General features: G+C 40.6%; 2 protein-coding genes across 2 annotated transcripts; both read left to right on the forward strand.

Moving 5' to 3' along the window:
* The first annotated feature begins 1,360 nt into the window (after positions 1 to 1,360).
* LOC138905957 (uncharacterized) lies at positions 1,361 to 1,956 on the forward strand. The gene is made up of 2 exons (XM_070194471.1): positions 1,361 to 1,405; positions 1,501 to 1,956. The coding sequence occupies exons 1-2, from the start codon at positions 1,361 to 1,363 to the stop codon at positions 1,954 to 1,956; spliced, it is 501 nt and encodes a 166-aa protein (XP_070050572.1).
* An 8,973-nt stretch (positions 1,957 to 10,929) lies between these two features.
* On the forward strand, positions 10,930 to 11,418 carry LOC104096763 (serine/threonine-protein phosphatase 7 long form homolog). The gene has a single exon (XM_009603176.1). It carries the CDS (start codon positions 10,930 to 10,932, stop codon positions 11,416 to 11,418), a length of 489 nt encoding a protein of 162 aa, XP_009601471.1.
* The last annotated feature ends 6,246 nt before the right edge of the window (positions 11,419 to 17,664 follow it).

The raw sequence follows: 17,664 nt of genomic DNA on the forward strand, positions 1-17,664 counted from the left end.
GTAAAAAAAACAATCACACTTAATGATTAAGATTCAAACTTTAAAAACAAACGCACTTAATGTCTGAGATCTGAATGATTAAGATTCAGACCTCCATTAAGTGAAAACAAATGAGGCCCTAGAAGGGTGCCCCATTCAGGTGGTATGAGGGAGTGTGAGGAGAGATTTCAGAAGCTCAAGACTACATTGACTACAACTTCAGTTCTGGTTTTACCTTCAGGATCGGGATCTTATACCGTTTATTATGATTACTTTAGGGATTGGAATTGGATGTGTGTTGATGCAGGAGGGTATATTTATTGCTTATGCTTCACTTCAGTTGAATCCCCATGAGAAGAACTACCATGTTCATGATTTGGAGCTGGCAGCCATTGTTCACGCGTTGAATATTTGGAGGTATTATCTTTACGGTGTGTCATGTGAGGTATTCACGGATCATAAGAGTCTCCAGCACTTATTCAAGCAAAAGGATCTAAACTTGAGGCAGCGGAGGTGGTTAGAGCTACTTAAGGACTATGATATCACCATTCTTTATCACCCGGGAAAGGCCAATGTGGTGGTCGATGCCTTGAGTAGGAAGGCCAAGAGTTTGGGGAGAGGACGTTAGCAATGGATGTTGAGGCTTTGGAAAATCAGTTCTGAGGTTGGATGTATCAGAGCCCAGCAGAGTTCTTGCTTGCGTGGTTTCACGGTCTTCTTTGTTTGAGCGCATCGGCGCGTCAGTATGACGATCCCTATTTGCTTGTCCTGAAAGACACGATGTAGCACGGTGATGCTAGGGATGTTACTATCAGAGATGATAGGGTATTGAGAATGCAGGGTCAGATCTGTGTTCCAAATATGGATAGGTTGCGTGAGTTGATTCTTTAGGAGGCTCATATTTCGCGGTATTCCATCCATCTGGGTGCCGCAAAGATGTATCAGAATTTGAGGCAGCACTATTGGTGGCGGAGATTGAAGAAAGATATTGTGGACTATGTGGCTCGGTATTTGAATTGTCAGCAAGTGAAGTACGAGCATCAAAGATCTGGTGGGTTGCTATAGAGGCTTGTCATTCCGGAGTGGAAGTGGGAGCATCACGATGGATTTTGTAGTTGGGTTTCCATGGACGTTGAAGAAATTTGATGCAGTATGGGTTATTATGGATAGATTGACCAAGTCTGCACATTTTATTTCAGTTGTGATTACCGACTCTTCAGAGCAGCTAGCTCGGATTTACATTCGTGAGATTGTTCGCCTTCATAGCGTGCCTATGTCTATTAACATAGATCGATGCACTCAGTTCACGTTGCATTTTTGGAGAGAGGTGCAATGAGATTTGGGCACACGGGTAGAGCTGAGTACAATATTTCATCCCTAGATGGACGGACAGTCCAAGCGCACTATTCAGATATTGGGGGACATGGTACGTGCTTGTGTCATTGATTTTGGGGGTCATGGGATCAGTTTCTTTCATTAGCATAGTTCCCCTACAATAACAACTTTCAGTCGAGTATCTAGATAGGTCCTTATGAGGCCTTCTATGAGAGGAGATGGTTCTCTCTGGTTGGTTGGTTTGAGCCTGGGGATGCTAGGTTGTTAGGCACTGATTTAGTCCGTGATGTCTTAGAGAAGGTAAAGTTGATTCAGGAGCGGCTTCGTACAACACAGTCCAGACATAAGAACTATGTTGATAGGAAGGTGTGTGATGTTGCATATATGGCAGATGAGAAGGTTTTTCTAAGAGTTTCACCCATGAAGGGTGTGATGGGGATTGAAAAGAAGGGCAAGTTTAACCCTCGGTATATTGGTCATTTTGAGGTGCTTGAGAGGGTTGGAGAGGTGGCCTACAAAGTTCTACTCCCACCTATTATATCAGGTGTTCACCCAGTGTTTCATGTTTCTATGCTCCAGAAGTATCAGGGTGATCCGTCACATGTTTTTGACTTTAGCATGGTGCAACTGGAAGGGATCTGACTTGTTATATGGAGTCGGTGGCCATTTTGGGTCGGCAGGTTCGGAAGTTGAGGTCGAAGAATATAGATTAGGTGAAGGTTCATTGGAGAGGTCAACCAGTAAATGAGGCTACTTGGGAGACCGAGCGCGAGATGCGGAGCAGATATCCAAACCTATTTGAGACTCCAAGTATGACTCTAGACCCGTTCGAGGACGACCGTTTATTTAAGAGTGAGAGAATGTAATGACCCGGTAGGTCATTTTGGGGTATTGTAGCCCTGTTTTCCTATTTATTGCGTCTTCTATTTTCATTTGTGATTATGTGACTTGCAGGGATTGTTGGATTGGTTTCGAGGAAGTTTCAGTGTGAATTGGAATACTTAGACTAAGGTTGGAAGCTTAGGTTGATAGAGTTGGCGAGAGTTTGACTTTTGTGTAAATGACTCCAGAATGGTGTTTTGATAATTTTAATAGTTTCGTATGGTGATTTTACACTTAGGAGTAGGTCCGTATGTTGATTTGGAGGTCCGTAGGTTAATTTGATGCTTTTTGGCGAAAGTTGGAAAATTGAAGGTTTGGAAGGTTGAGAGGTTTTACTGAGAGTTAATTTTATTGATATCGAGTTCGATTTTGGTTCTGGAAGTTAGAGTAGGTTCTTCGTGCCATTTGGGACTAATGTGTAAAGTTTGAGATCATTCGGAGTTGATTTGATATGGTTCGGCATGAGTTTTGATAGTTGAAAGTTCATTAGTCTCATTAGGCTTGAATTGGGTGCGATTCATGGTTTTGGAATTTTTTATGTGATTTGAGGCTTCGAGTAAGTTTGTATTGTGTTTTAGGACTTGTTGGTACGTTCGGATAGGGTCCGGGGGGCCTCGGGTGTGTTTCGGATGGTTGAAGGATCATGTTTGAACTTAGAGGGATTGCTGATGTTCTGGTTCCTAATGCATTTGCACCTGCGATGGTTTGGCCGCAGGTGCGAGGCTAGGCATGGTTGGATTCACAGATGCGGAGCCTCAAGTGCGGCCTTTGGCTCGCAGGAGCGAAGATGAGACTGGAAGAGGATGCCCGTAGATGGGGACAGATGTACGCAGAAGCGCTTGCGCATGTGCGGAGGCTTTCCATAGTAGCGGATGCATAGATGTGTAGGGTTATCCGCAAATATGGGAGGCTGGAGGCTGAAGGGAAATTGCAAATGAGATGTTTGGACCGCACCTGTGGAATTTCCACAGAAGCGAATGTGCAGATGCGTAGGGTTGTCTGCAAATGCGGAAAGCTAGAGGCTGAAGGGAAATCATAGATGTGATATTTGTACCGCAGATGCGGAATCACTGGCTTGTTCTTATATTCGAAGGGTTTGAGTGTTTTCTCATTTTGGGAGTTTTGGAACTCGGCTAAGGGTAATTGTTAGGAGACATTTACTACAATTGAAGAGGTAAGTGAAGTTTAATCACTTTTGATGATAAATATTAATTACCCATTGATTATTATACGTAGTTTGTGTGAATTTAAAGTGAATTTTGGGGATTTTAGGCTATGTTGTTGGAGAGTGAGATTTGGTGATTTTGGGGTCGATTTGTGGTTGGAATTGGATGAAATGGGTATGGTTGGAGTCGTATTTGAATAGGTGTTTGAAATTTGTGAATTTTGTCGGGTTCCGAGGTGCGGGCCTGGGGTTGACCTTTTGAGTCGTGACATCATGATCCTCCTGGCTACGAGAATACACCAATATGTCGTCAATAAACACGATGACGAAAGAATCAAGATAGGGCTGGAACACATTGTTCATCAAGTGCATAACGGTTACTGGGGCATTGGTCAGCCCAAAGGATGTCACCAAAAACTCATAGTGACCATAGCGAGTCCTAAAAGCAGTTTTCGAAATGACTGAATCCCATATCTTTAGCTGATGATACCCTGACCTCAAGTCAATCATCGAGAATACCCGAGCACCCTAAAGTTGGTCGAACAAATCATCAATACGCGATAGTGGGTACTTGTTCTTGATTGTAACTTTGTTCAACTGCCTTTAATCAATACACATCCTCACAGAGCTGTCTTTCTTCTTCAATAATAGAACTGGGGCACCCCAAGGCAAGACACTCGGTCGGATGAAACCCTTATCAAGAAACTCCTGAAGATGTTCCTGTAATTCCTTCAATTCCACTGGTTCTATACGATATGGTGGAATAGAAATGAGTTGTGTGCCCGACACTAAGTCAATACCAAAATTGATATCCCTATCGGGCGACATGCCTGGTGGGTCTACTGGAAACACATCTGGGAAATTTCTCACTACCGGAACTGACTCAACGGTAGGAGTATTAGCATTGATATCCCTCACAAAGGCTAGTTATGCTTAGCACTCCTTATCAATCATCTGTTTTGCCTTCCAAAAGGACACCACCCTGCTAGGAACATAATCCAATTTACCTCTCCACTCCAACCGTGGCAACCCTGCCATAGCCAATGTCTTGGTCTTAGCATGACAATCTAGAATAATGTGATTGGGCGACAACTAATTTATCCCCATTATCACGTCAAAGTCCACCATACTAAGTAGCAGAAGGTCAACTCTCATCTCATAACCCCTAATGGTGACCAAACACGACCGGTAAATACGATCTACCACAATAGAATCTCCTACAGGCGTAGACACATATACAGGGGCACTCAAAGAATCACGAGATATATCCAAATATGGAGCAAAGTAAGATGACACATACGAATAAGTGGAAAATATGACACATACGAATAAGTGGAAACCGGATCAAACAAATTGATTCATCCCTACGACACCCCAGAACAATACCTGAGATGACAGCATCTGATGCAACAGCCTCGGTCCTACCCGGAAAAGCATAGCAACGGGCATGGCCTCCCCCTCTAGGTGACCTCTAACCGCCTAACCTCCAGCCCTAGCTAGCGGTGCAGGTGGAGCGGCAATTGGAGCAGCAACTATAGCCTGTGAACCCTATGGACTCCGTAGAGCCTATTGAGGTGCACCCCTCCTAAGTCTGGGACAGTCTCTCACTATATGCCTAGTATCACCACACTCAAAACAACCTCTCTGCTGGAATGGCTACTGAAACTGAGTCTAACCCGATCAATTAGACTGACCACTGAAGACACTCCGCGTAGGAGGTGCAGTGGAAAGTGGTTGTTCCCAATAGGCAACATGAGACCTCAGAATAGCTGGAGCACCGCGAGTAGCTGGAAGTGCCTAATGAACTTGTCAACTCGCATAACCTAAACCATGACGAGCTGAAATTGCAGCGCGGGAACCACTAAATCCTTCAGAATCTCGAGGCCTCTTGGCCTTCCTATCCTCCCTCTCTTGGCCATGTATACGCTCCATCCAACGAGTGATCTCCACAACTTGCTAAAATGGAGTATCCGTCTCCAACTCCCGAGCCATACAGAATATAAGACCATAACTGAGCCCTTCGATAAATCTACGGACTCGCTCTCTAGCTATATAAACCAGAGTAGGTGCATGACGATATAATCAATGAACCTCAAGACATACTCTGACACGGTCAAAGCCCCCAACGCAGCTGCTCGAACTCTGTGCGCCATTCGCCTCGGAGGGTCTGGGGAACAAATTCCCTCAAAAATAGATTCAAACACTGAGCCCAAGTGAGTGGCGTTGCATCAACTGGCCTACCCTCATCGTAAGCCTGCTACCACCTATATGTCGCCCCTATCAGCTAAAATATAGTAAAAGCGACTCTGCTCACCTCCACAATTCCCATGATGCGAAGAATACAGTAGCATTGGTCTACAAAACCCTATGCATCCTCAATAACTGTGTCACTTAAAGTAGGAGGATCATACTTCTTGAACCTCTCAAGCCTCTTTAGCTCCTCCTCTGATGCCTCTGGCCTAACCGCGATAACGGGTTATGCTGGCATAACTCCCGGAACCTGATCAACATGAACCTGCTGCTCTGGGGTACGGGTCGCGGGAGTCTGAGCTCCTCCCCCAGCCTGAGATGTAGCTGGTGCAACTGGGATCAATCTCGCCTGAGCCAAAGTGCTGAACATACTTAGAAAATGTGCCAAGGTCTCTTGGAGTCTAAGGAAAGCAATAAGCGCCTCGGGTGCCTGCCACCTAACCGGAGCTACTGGTGGCTCCTCAATCGATGCTCTGGCAGGTGCTCTAGCTGCACCACATGCCCCTCCTCTACTTCTACTCGGCCCTGACCTCTCGTGGCTCTAGTAGGGGGCGCCGGTGTCTGCTCAGCTGATCCGGTAGTGCGTGTCCTCACCATCTATGAGAGAACAAAAAGACAAAGGCTCGGATTTTAAAATCAACAAACCTGCATGATAAGGAATGAAAGAAGTGGAATTTCCTAATAGTTCTGTAGTCTCTCGAAGATAAGTACAGACGTCTCCGTACTAATCTGCAAGAGTCTACTAAACTTACTTATAACTTGTAGCACCTATAAAACTAGAGCTCTGATACCAACAAAATCCCACCTTAGGAATCGTGATGGCACCTAGTCTCTAAGACTAGGTAAGCCTAACACATGTTGAGAAATTAGTAGAAATAACGACTAAGCTATTGATTTAAACGGATAAATAACATAATAAAAACTCAAAACCGAACAACAGTCATACAATCCCAAGACCGGTGGTAGAGATTCATAAGCGCTACAGAAATACACTAGGAATCTCTATTACAATATTGTTCGGAAACAAAAGAAACAGTAGCATATAATCACTAGAAGGTGACTCCGAGGCTTGCGAGCATCAAACAGGTATACCTTTAAGTCTCAGCGACGTGTGAATCAACTCACTAGCATCCAGCACGGGCAGAAATACATGGATCTGCACAAAACAATATGCAGAAGCGTAGTATGAGTACACCACAACGGTACCCAGTAAGTATCAAGACTAACCTCGATGGAGTAGTGACAAGGTCAGGTCAAGACACTTACTAGACATAGAAACCTATGCAGAATATTGATATAATCTAACAAGAAGTAATAGCAATAAATGACAACAAAGCAGAATGTTAATATAAGGCTAACAACGGAAGTAAAAGCAATAAATGACAATAAAGAGTGACCATATGATAGAAACAACAAATGATCAAATACAATCAAAACACAAGTGAAATGAATTAAGGAAAACAATAACCGTTCAAATCAACAAGTCGTTCCAACGTAGAATGAATAACAAGAATCACTCCGAGGTACCACACCTCATATTTACAAGTCACAATCTTATCTCCGCATGAACCTTGCATTTATTTTAAAAAATATTTTTTCTGAAATAACTTCACGCGCTTTATCCCCCTTATCTTGCCGCATGTGTTTCGAATGAAGTAATTCCCCTTACTAGTAACACGCGCATAAATCCTCCTTATTTCGCTACATGCGCATCAATATCGCCACCCTTATACTGCCGCATGTGCATCTCATCACAGCACAATAATCAACTTGCACCACATGTGCCCATATACCTCAATATTTCCAAAATAACAATACCAATATCATAACAATGCATATCCCATGGCTCGCAACAATGTATACAAGAGTCTCAACAACAACACAATGAAATGGGAGATTAAACTCAACAACTAAAGATATTTCCATGAAATGGCAACTTCAATACAAATGCATAACATAAACTCAACAATAAAAGAGATAGCATGTAATAACAACTACAGCTAAATGCATGAGAATAACTCAGCAATGGAAAAGATAGCATGTAATAACAATTATGACTAAATGCATGAGAATAACTCAACAACGGAAGAGATAGCATGTAATAAAAACTACGACTAAATGCATGTAAGTAACCTAAGATTCTAAACCGATCAATTTTCACATATAAGCCCATGTACACACTCATCACCTCATGTACACGTCTTCCACATAATTTAAATAGTCCAATTAAGCTCAACCCTATGGGGTAGTTTTTCCACACAAAGGTAGACAAGATACTTACCTCAACTAGGCCAAATCAACGCTAAAAATGGCTTTTCCCTTAAACTTCGCCTCCGCACGGCTCAAATCTAACGAAAAATGACTTAATATCATCAAAGAATGCAAGAGAAACTAATTTCCATTAATAAAGCTAAGATCTTTACATAATTTTCAAAAAGTCAAGAAAAGTCAACCCCGGGCTCGGCCGGTCAAAACCCGAGTCCAAGGGCAGATCTCGACTACCCATAACCCTACGAGATCATATATGTATGTTTTTTTCAAATCCGAGTCTAATTCGACTATCAAATCTCAAATGTTTATTTTTCAAACATAGCCAAAGTTTCCCAAAATATTTCTTCAAATTCCATGGATTATAAGTTAAATCTCACAAATAATCATGTAATATATTTGAAATTTTATCAAAATCACTTACCCAATAGTTGTATGTGAAAATCCCTCCTCGAATCGCCTCCTGCAGAGTCTAGGGTTCTAAAATGTGATAAATAAAGCTAAATCCTATTTTCTAGCCCGTTTGTTCAGGTGCAAAATTCGCAAATGCGACCTGGGTTTCGCAATTGCGAACACTCGATAGTGCGGACATTCCATCGCAAATGCAGCACATGACAAGCCCAAGGAAAGTCACAAATGCGACAAGGATTTCGCATTTGCAAAGTCAGTCCCTTTCGTAAATGCGAGCTACCCAGCCAAAGGTCACCCTTCGCAATTGCGATCAAGGTGTCACAATTGCGATACCTGAGATCCCCTACCAACTTCGCAATTGCGATGTTGGTGCTCGCCATTGCGATAACTGAAGCACCAGCACACCAACAACCTAGAATGAGTTCAAACCAATCCGAAACACGTCTGACACTCAACCGAGCCCTCGAGGCTCCACACCAACATCCACACAAGTCTAAAAATATCAAACGAAATCGCTCATGCGACCAAACACCAAAATAACATCCAGAACAATGAATCGGATATCAAAACACATGAAATTCAAAAGGAAACTCCAGAATCGCTTGAAACACAACCAAGCATCTAATTCCTATCAAACCAACTCGGAATTACACCAAATTTGCAAACAAGTTTCAAATAATAAAACAGACCTATTCCAAGTCCTGAAATCAAAATCTGAACCCGATATCCATAAAGTTAACCTACGGTCAAACCTAAGAAATTTCTAAACCTTCAAATTGTCAACTTTCGGCAAAACAAGTCAAATCAACCTAGGGACCTTCGAATTCAATTCCGGACATATGCCCAAGTCTAAAATCACAATACGAACCTATCGAAGCCATCAAAACAGCGTTCCGAGTTCATTTTCGCAAATAGGAAAATCTCGGTCAACATTTCCAACTTACGCTTCTAAACCAAGAACTAAAGGATCCAATTCATTCCAAAACCTCCCCGAAACAAAATCAATCATCCCCACAGGTCATAAAACCACAAATAAACATACGGAAAGCTTCAAAAGTGGAAACGGGACTCAAATATACAAAATGACCGGTCAGGTCATTACAAGAACCCGGAATCAAAAGGTTGCCAAATATGACTCGAGAGACGAAAATAGGTAAAAAAAAAAAAAAAAAGGTGTTGCGAACAATATTATGTATAACACATCTAAAAATGTGCTATACCTTAACGGCTAGTTACCCCGTTAAGGTATAGCGTATTTTGTAGATGTGTTATACTCATATTTTTTAAACTGTAGTATAGCGCATATATTACATGCTCTATACCTGAAACTCAAAAGTCGGTCAGGAATAGTGCATGTAATACATGCACTATACGTATATAAAATAACTAGCCTTCTTCTTCCCCGACAGAATCTCGCCCCCCCCCCCCCTCCCCTCCTCCCCCGATTTCTATTTTACAAACTTCCATTGGAGCCCACCTTTAAGTTCGGAAATCACGTATAGCTTAACATTACGGAAAAATGACAAGATTCAAGGTTAGCTCGGGGTGTAGACGCTATTTGTGCTCTGATTTGGTTGAAAAAACGACGTATATTCACCGGTCAAAAACTTCATTAAAAAAAAAAGGTATTTCGATAAACTCTTTTTGTAGTTGTTTATATATTTGTGTACTTTATTTTTAGTAATTTATGCCATGATTTGGTGCGTGTTTAGTTAATTTATGATTATATTTTTTTACTCGAATTTATGCCATCTTTATGCTATTGTATTAAATCTGAATTTATGCTATTCCGTGTAACTTGTGGTAATATGCGATGTTTTGTGATAATTCGTTGTATTTCTTCTTATTTTTTTCTAGTTATAAAATTGTGCTAAAATTTATTTTATTCATTTAATTTGTTGAATATTGCCGAATTGTTGAATATTGTCTAATTGTTAATATTTAATTTATTGAATATTGTATAATTGTAGAACAATAAATATGTACATTTAGTGTTCTTTAGTGTCCTTTAGCGTAGTCATTTAGTGTAGAACAATAGATATGTGCTTCCATTAACGTAATTCTTTAGTGTAATCAATTACGAATCATATACCGATCAATTAATAATCTTATAGTAAAAGTATTATCACATACTAATCAATTAGAACACGAAAAGTTAAATAAATGAAATATTTAGTGTTATTTGGTTGACGAATAAAAATATAATTAGTTGTCAGTATAAATGCGACCCTGTCGGTTTATTATTTCAAAATATAACAAATTAACATATAAACCGTTACGAAAGAAATAAAGTATTAATTATACTTTATATCAAAATAATTGATATAAATATTTAAAAATTTCTCGATAAATTAAGCAAACTAAATATTTAGTGTTCTTTTAATTACGAATAAAAATATAAAACGTTGTTAGTAAAAATGAGAATCTGCCAAATTTTGGTCGTAAAATCCTAAAAACTAACATATAAACCGTTATGAAATAAATAAAGGATAAATATATACTTTATATCAAAATAATTAATAATATAAAAATTTATGAAATAAATAATAATATAAAAAATATTTCAAGATGTCTCGACACGTTAAACGGGTAAAGAGAACGTAACTTTAATTAATATTAATCAATGTACATACATCATTATGGATCGCCCGGCTTTTCATCCTGGACCTGTTTCTCGTGAGCTACTTACGCTCCAGGCGGGCCATAGGCCTTCACATATCTGGGATGGAGAGTTGCTTAGCCAGAACTTCCACCCGAGACACATTGATGACTTCTGGGAGTTTATTAGGGATAACCCACTTCATCATCGCACAGTTGTTTGCCTCACTCAAGCTGGTTTTTACCAAGTTGTTGAGGTCGGTCGGTTGCAGTTCAATTGGCCTTTGATCATGGCTCTTATTGAGCGTTGGAGGCCTGAGACGCACACATTTTATTTGCCTACCGGGGACGCCACCATCACGCTACAGGACGTGGAGGTTTTATTTGGGTTGCCCGCGGACAGTCTTGTTGTCCACTACCCGCTCGCGGTTAGGGAGTATAGGAAGCATGACTATCTAGAGATGCTAGAGAGGCTCACTGGATTCTTGCCGGCTGAGGAGACTGCGATTAGTGGATTTAGTCAATTATAGCTATTGCATGTTAGGCAGCACCTGAAGGCGCTTCACCGGTAGATCACAGAGGAGACACTAGTGGAGGCTATTGATCGGCAGCCAAGGCTGTTGCTTTTGACGATATTTGGTGGAATTATTTTCCCTAACACCTCAGAGAACCTTGTGAGCCTACTACGTTTTTTGCCTCATCTGGATCACTTAGATGATTTACCCGTGTATAGTTGGGGTGGTGCTTATATGGGCAGCTGTGCAGGGCGTCGATGGGTAGCGCGAGGGACATCTCTAGATTTATTCCGCTACTACAGGTGATAACATTATTAATTCTTTTCATGATTATCATAGATATAGTAAAACAAATACTAAATTTTACATCCACAATCAATAATAGGTTTGGGCTTGGGAGATATTCTTGCAGATGCAGCCCCCTCCTCGACCACCAGCTCCAAATAGACCACCTCCACCGCTTCTACCATGAGCTAGGAGGTGGGTAGATAGGAGAGGCCGTGCCCGCGACGTCGAGGATCGACATCATCTCCCTCTTTACAGGGATATGTTGGATCTACTGGATGGTGGTCTGGAAAATATTCGACTTAGTACGTTTGTTAATACTTGATTTGTCTTGCGTTTACTTATTGTTCTTGCGCTTAATAAATAGTTCATATGGAGTCCATATAGTGACGAGCTCGTCGCTAGTTTGCCAGACTATTGCTCACGAGGTCGAGCGGTGTGGCTATCCGAGGTCACATTGATATGTGTAGATATAGTTGAGCATCATCCGACCGAGAGAGTCCTGCGACAGTTTGGCCGGCCACAGCATGTACCTGCTCATCCCAGTTGGCATGCCATGCATTACGAGCGGGATGATTGCAGTAGAGTAGACCATGCATACTTGGTCTGGCTAGAGGCCCAGATAGAAGACTAGGATCAGAGATATTTTAGGTTTCCTCCAGACCCTCCACATAACAGTGCTGACGGTGAGAGTGAGTACATGGCTTGGTATCGTCGTGTTACTCGCACTCTAATAGGTAATCCCGAACATCGAGAGGGTTTTACTTCCATTATAGGTAACGTATTTAGGTTCAAAGCCCTGCGCGCTCTATGTCTGGAAGATCTGCGAATCCCTCCTGCTTATGTTAAAACTTTCCAAGGTCCGCAGCTCAAATAAAAGCCATGAAATAAGTAGCTGGTAAAGTTTTCCCTCTTGGTACTGTCCCTGCTGAGAAAGATCTAGATTTCCCAGAGAGTGTTTTTTCGGTGCTGTGTAACCAACAACTCAAGGCTATTAAGGGAAGGAATTGTAGGACCGGAATTCTATCTCGGATCCACAGAATGACCAGTTTTTGTCTCAAAAATCGCTCTTAGGGTACATTCCATATACCGGGAGGCACGAGGCACTGGTATGTTATTTGATATACTTACGTAAAATGTTAGATTTACTTATCTTCTTTAATTAATATGTTACATTCTATGCAGGCTATTGTCTTACACCGTATTCACCAGATGGGTCGGGAGATGAAATAGCATTTAGACGACGGAACGCTACTATTGCACCATTGGAGCCCTCAGGTTTCTGCGCTTGCTACTGCCACATTGGTAACTGCACGAGTGGATATGCAATTAGGTTTTGATGTACCATTATGGGCTAGGAATTCACGTGGTAGATGTGCCAGGCGTGTCCAGAGAGGAAGGGGTAGCCCGCGTGGTCAGGGTGGTCTGCGCAGAGGGTGGCTAGCAAGGGGGCACTGAGGCACCCGTGGAGGATACTGGCGAAGGTTTGCCGGGTGACGTTGGTGAGGCACTCGATGCTGGTGATGATATGCCTACATTCAGACTGTTATCACCGAGGACTTCACAGTTTACTCCGCCGGCTCCATTATCAATCGCGGGCACCGCCATTATGTCATTTGATTTGGATGAGTACTATAATGATCATCCTGGCACATCGAGGGATGTAGAAGAACGTCCGGTGAGATATGTGCACAGTGGCAGAGTCCACTTCTCAATCTCATGATCCATCAACCAACGATAAGCTCCTTCGTCATCCTACCTAATATATTCCATTTGCATCAAGAATTTACTCTCTTGATGATCTGTTACAGGCATCAACATTAGATCATGTAACCTCTTGTTTGGATAAGCCCGCTTGAAGTTGGACTTCAAGTGCCTAACACAATAACGGTGGTAATCGTACGACTCCTTCCATGCATCCAAAGCACGCACAGAAATTAAAATCCCACCGTGTCGATCATATATTAGACAAAAACCTAAACGTTATCTCACAACGTGCTCCTTCAAGTGGTTTAAAAATCATGTCCAAGTCTCTTGACTTTCATTGGCATAAATAGCAAAGGAAAGGGGGAATATTTGGCCATTAGCATCAATTACAACGGCAATCAACATCTTTATATCATACTTTCCATACACATGTGTGCCGTCCATGGACATTAATGGCTGACAATGAACAAAACCATCAATAGATGGTTTAAATGCCCAGAACACATATCTAAATATGTTTTGTGGAAAGTCAGGACTCCGATCGTGCTTCCATTCAACAACAGCTCCGAAAACACCACCAGATGGTTGAGTGTTAGTTATATTTCGCTGAACATCAATATTGTTGACGTCTTCAGACTTGGCGTACATTTCCAGCATTGTTAACACGAGAATATCCTGGTGTTCATCCGGAGTCCTCAAAACATCTTGCATAGTTTCATCATCTTCAATGTTAAACTCGCCATAACAAGCAACCCCTTGCGGAGTAAGCGAATATGGATATATTCCGGTTACCTTAAGATTAACCGAATGTTTACTCACATTCATTCTATTATAAATCAGAGATGATAATTTGTCGTACTCCAATGTGAGTGGTACCTTAACAATACTCTGTGGAGAATAACTATAGTGTATCGAGTTATTCTCCACCACAACCTCACCACCCCAATATAATGCAACTCTAAGTTTTCGCTTATCGGACATTGTAGTAAGATTCAAAGAGAAAATGTATATATTGATGAAGATATAGTGATATGAAGGATGCTTCCGAATGATTTTTTGAAGAACGAATGTTCGGCCTTAATCAAGCAACTATCCAATGCGAAGGGATGGCAATTGCTAAGTATAACGCATGTAATATATGTGTTTTACACATAGCACATATAATACATGCACTATAGAAAAAATTATTATGGCTCTGCAAATACTGAGTATAGCGCATGTATTACATGCGCTATACCTTAACAGGATAACTGGCCTAGTGCATGTTTTAGATGCGTTATACATAATATGGTCCTCATTAGGTTTTTTCACCTATTTTCGTCTCTTGAGTCATATTTTGCAACTTTTTGGTTTCGGATTGGGTTGAAAATTTACCAAATGGGTAATGAAGGCCATGTCACATCCAATGACTTGTCACATCACAATATATTGTCATATCAAGAGGTCTTGTCACATCGGATGTTGACGGGACATTAGATTTGACTGGACTTGATCCGTATTTTGAGATAAATTTTACCAGCTTCCATGTAATTAACAGACTATGCTATAAATTAAAAGATAATTATATAATTAGGAAATATAGTTTTTAGTACTTATTTGAAAATGGTAATGACTACAATAATATTGTAGTAATTATTATATATATTTTAAAGGACAATAATTTAATAGAATATCCTGGTATTTAAAAAATAGGACAATTATCAATAAATTATTTTGAAATGTAGAAAAATACACAAAATAGTAGTATCTAACTAATTGCAATAAAATGATAAAAATTCTTATATTTTGTAAAAATAGGAATAATTATCAATAAATTGCATTAAAGCTAAATAATGTGCAGAAAACTACATTTCATCATTTTTTGACTAGGAAGCCTGCAAAAGTTAATTTTTAAATACGGAGGGTCAAATTTGAGTGTCAACATATGTCACCCCAACATATAGCAAGTTTCATAGCCAATGCGGAAAATACACTCTATCCAAGACTAGGTAAGATACTTACCTTATCCGAGCTAGTCTTCAATCTCAAATCGCTTCAAAACCTCACTCTAGCCCTCCAATCGCACAAATCCAAGCCAAACATCATCCAAAGAAGTCAACAATGCCATAGGAATCAATGTCAATTTATAAAGCTTCAATCTTTGAAGAAATTCTCAAAAATCAACAAAGGTCAACTCGGTCCCCTAGGCCCGATATTCAAAACTAATACCAAAATTCGATGAACTATAACCTGACGAGTCCAAATATATAATTAGTTTCCAAAACCAAGTCCAAATTGGTACTTAAATTCTCAAAATACACTCTCTTAAATTGTCGACAAAAAATTCAAATCTTCTTCCTTAGATTCATCAATCAAATGCCAAAATCGAAGATAGAACCATGAATAACAATCAAATACGAGTCAGAAATACTAATCCAATCCACGTGGGTGAAAATATTCTCAAATATCCCCTTAATCCAAGCTCCTAATCTCCAAATATGAAATAATGAACTAATCCTACTGAATCCGCATTTGTGGACAAAATAGTCGTATCTGTGACACTGCTTCTGTGGTAAAAGCCTCGCATCTACGAGCATCCCCAAACTGGCCACACATTGCATCTGCAACAACACAGTCGCATCTACAGCTTCACATGTTTGCTACTCCTCGCAGGTGCGCTCTCGCATCCGCGCAACAAGCTCTGCACATGCGGATTTCCACGTCCAGTCAGCTCCTCGCTTCTGCGTCCATACACTCCACAGGTGCAAACTCGCAGTTGCCCTCCCATTTATGCAGAAGTGACAATATCCAAAACACCCAACCATCGCAGAAGCAACGCCAACCTCTCATAAGCAGGTGCATGTGCGAAACACCAGAACCAGAACTACTCAAATACATCAAAATGCTTCGGAATACTTCCGAAACACACCCGAGACTCCCGCGACCTCGCCCAATCATACCATTAAGTACGAATACCTAATCCAAACTTATCCAGAGGTTCAAAACACCACAAATAATATCAAAACCAAGAAACGAAAATCAAAAATCAATCCCTTAACTTTCAAACCTTCAAACTTTGCAGAACGCGTCCGAATCACACTTAGACAATCCGGATTACAACCAAACTTTGCACTCAAATTCAACTCACCTAAATGAACCTAACCAAAGTCTCAAAACCACAATAGCAGTCTGATAACACCGAAGTCAACTTTCGGTCAAACCTATGAACTCTCCAATTCTTCAAATTGTTAACTTTCGACAAATAAGGCCAAAACCTTCTAGAATATCCAAATTCAAATCCAAACATACGCCCAATTCCAAAATCACTATACAAACCTTTTGAACCATCAAATTACGATTCTGAGGTCATTTACTCAAAAGTCGAATATTGGTCAACTCTTCCAACTTTAAGATTCCGAATTGAGAATTACTCTTCCAAATCAACTCCGAACCTCTCGAAAATTAAACCGATCATACACGCAACTCATAATGCATCTTATGAAGCTACTCAAATTCTCAAACCGCTGAACAAAATGTTAAAGCTCAAAATGACTAGTCAGGTCGTTATATTCTCTCCTACTTAAACATATGTTTGTCCTCCAACGTGCTAAGATTCATTCCAAAGTTTCCAAAATCAATGTGTAACTCATCATAGTCCCATTAACACAATCCTGGCCGAAAATTCTTCCTTCAACCTTAGCTTACAATCAGTAGAACCAAATTCCAACTTCTAGGGCTCCCTCAAAGTTCTGATACTTATAAATATACATTGTATCAGTCTCAACAAGCTGTATCAAACCATAAGTGTACTCCAAAGATGTAACCACACGATGTACCACATCGCTCATATACCTATAGCAATATCTTTCGACCATAATAGCTACTCATTACCAAACCCAGTACCGGTAATATATTTCATAACAAGTAAAACCTCGTTCCAAACCTTTGAAATGCCGCAATGAAGAAAGAAATGTATAGGAACTCATAATCACCCATCGAAATAACAAGTTATGGAGTTCTCTCGCTCGACAAGAACTATTGCCAAATTCTGAGCTGATTAGTGACATTCTTCTTCCAAACATATATTTACAGAACTGATTGTACTAATCCCAGGTCCAATAATCTCGTTTCACCCAGCTCAAGCTGCTCGACTAACATACCACATCAAATACCATCAAGAACCTTATATGACAGAATCTGCGCGCCAAATAAGAAACTGCTCAAATATGATCAATAATGGAAAGAGAACCAAAAGAAAACTATCTGAAAAGTTAAATAGAACAATAATAA

This window comes from Nicotiana tomentosiformis, chromosome 2, assembly GCF_000390325.3.
Source record: "Nicotiana tomentosiformis chromosome 2, ASM39032v3, whole genome shotgun sequence".
Taxonomy (NCBI): Eukaryota; Viridiplantae; Streptophyta; class Magnoliopsida; order Solanales; family Solanaceae; genus Nicotiana; species Nicotiana tomentosiformis.

Bases quoted from the DNA above. Each gene is read 5' to 3' on its own strand.
- LOC138905957 (XM_070194471.1), top strand. From the start codon at position 1,361: ATGGACGGACAGTCCAAGCGCACTATTCAGATATTGGGGGACATG. The intron at 1,406-1,500 runs GTACGTGCTTGT...TCGAGTATCTAG, and splicing joins TTCAGATATTGGGGGACATG to ATAGGTCCTTATGAGGCCTT.
- LOC104096763 (XM_009603176.1), top strand. From the start codon at position 10,930: ATGGATCGCCCGGCTTTTCATCCTGGACCTGTTTCTCGTGAGCTACTT.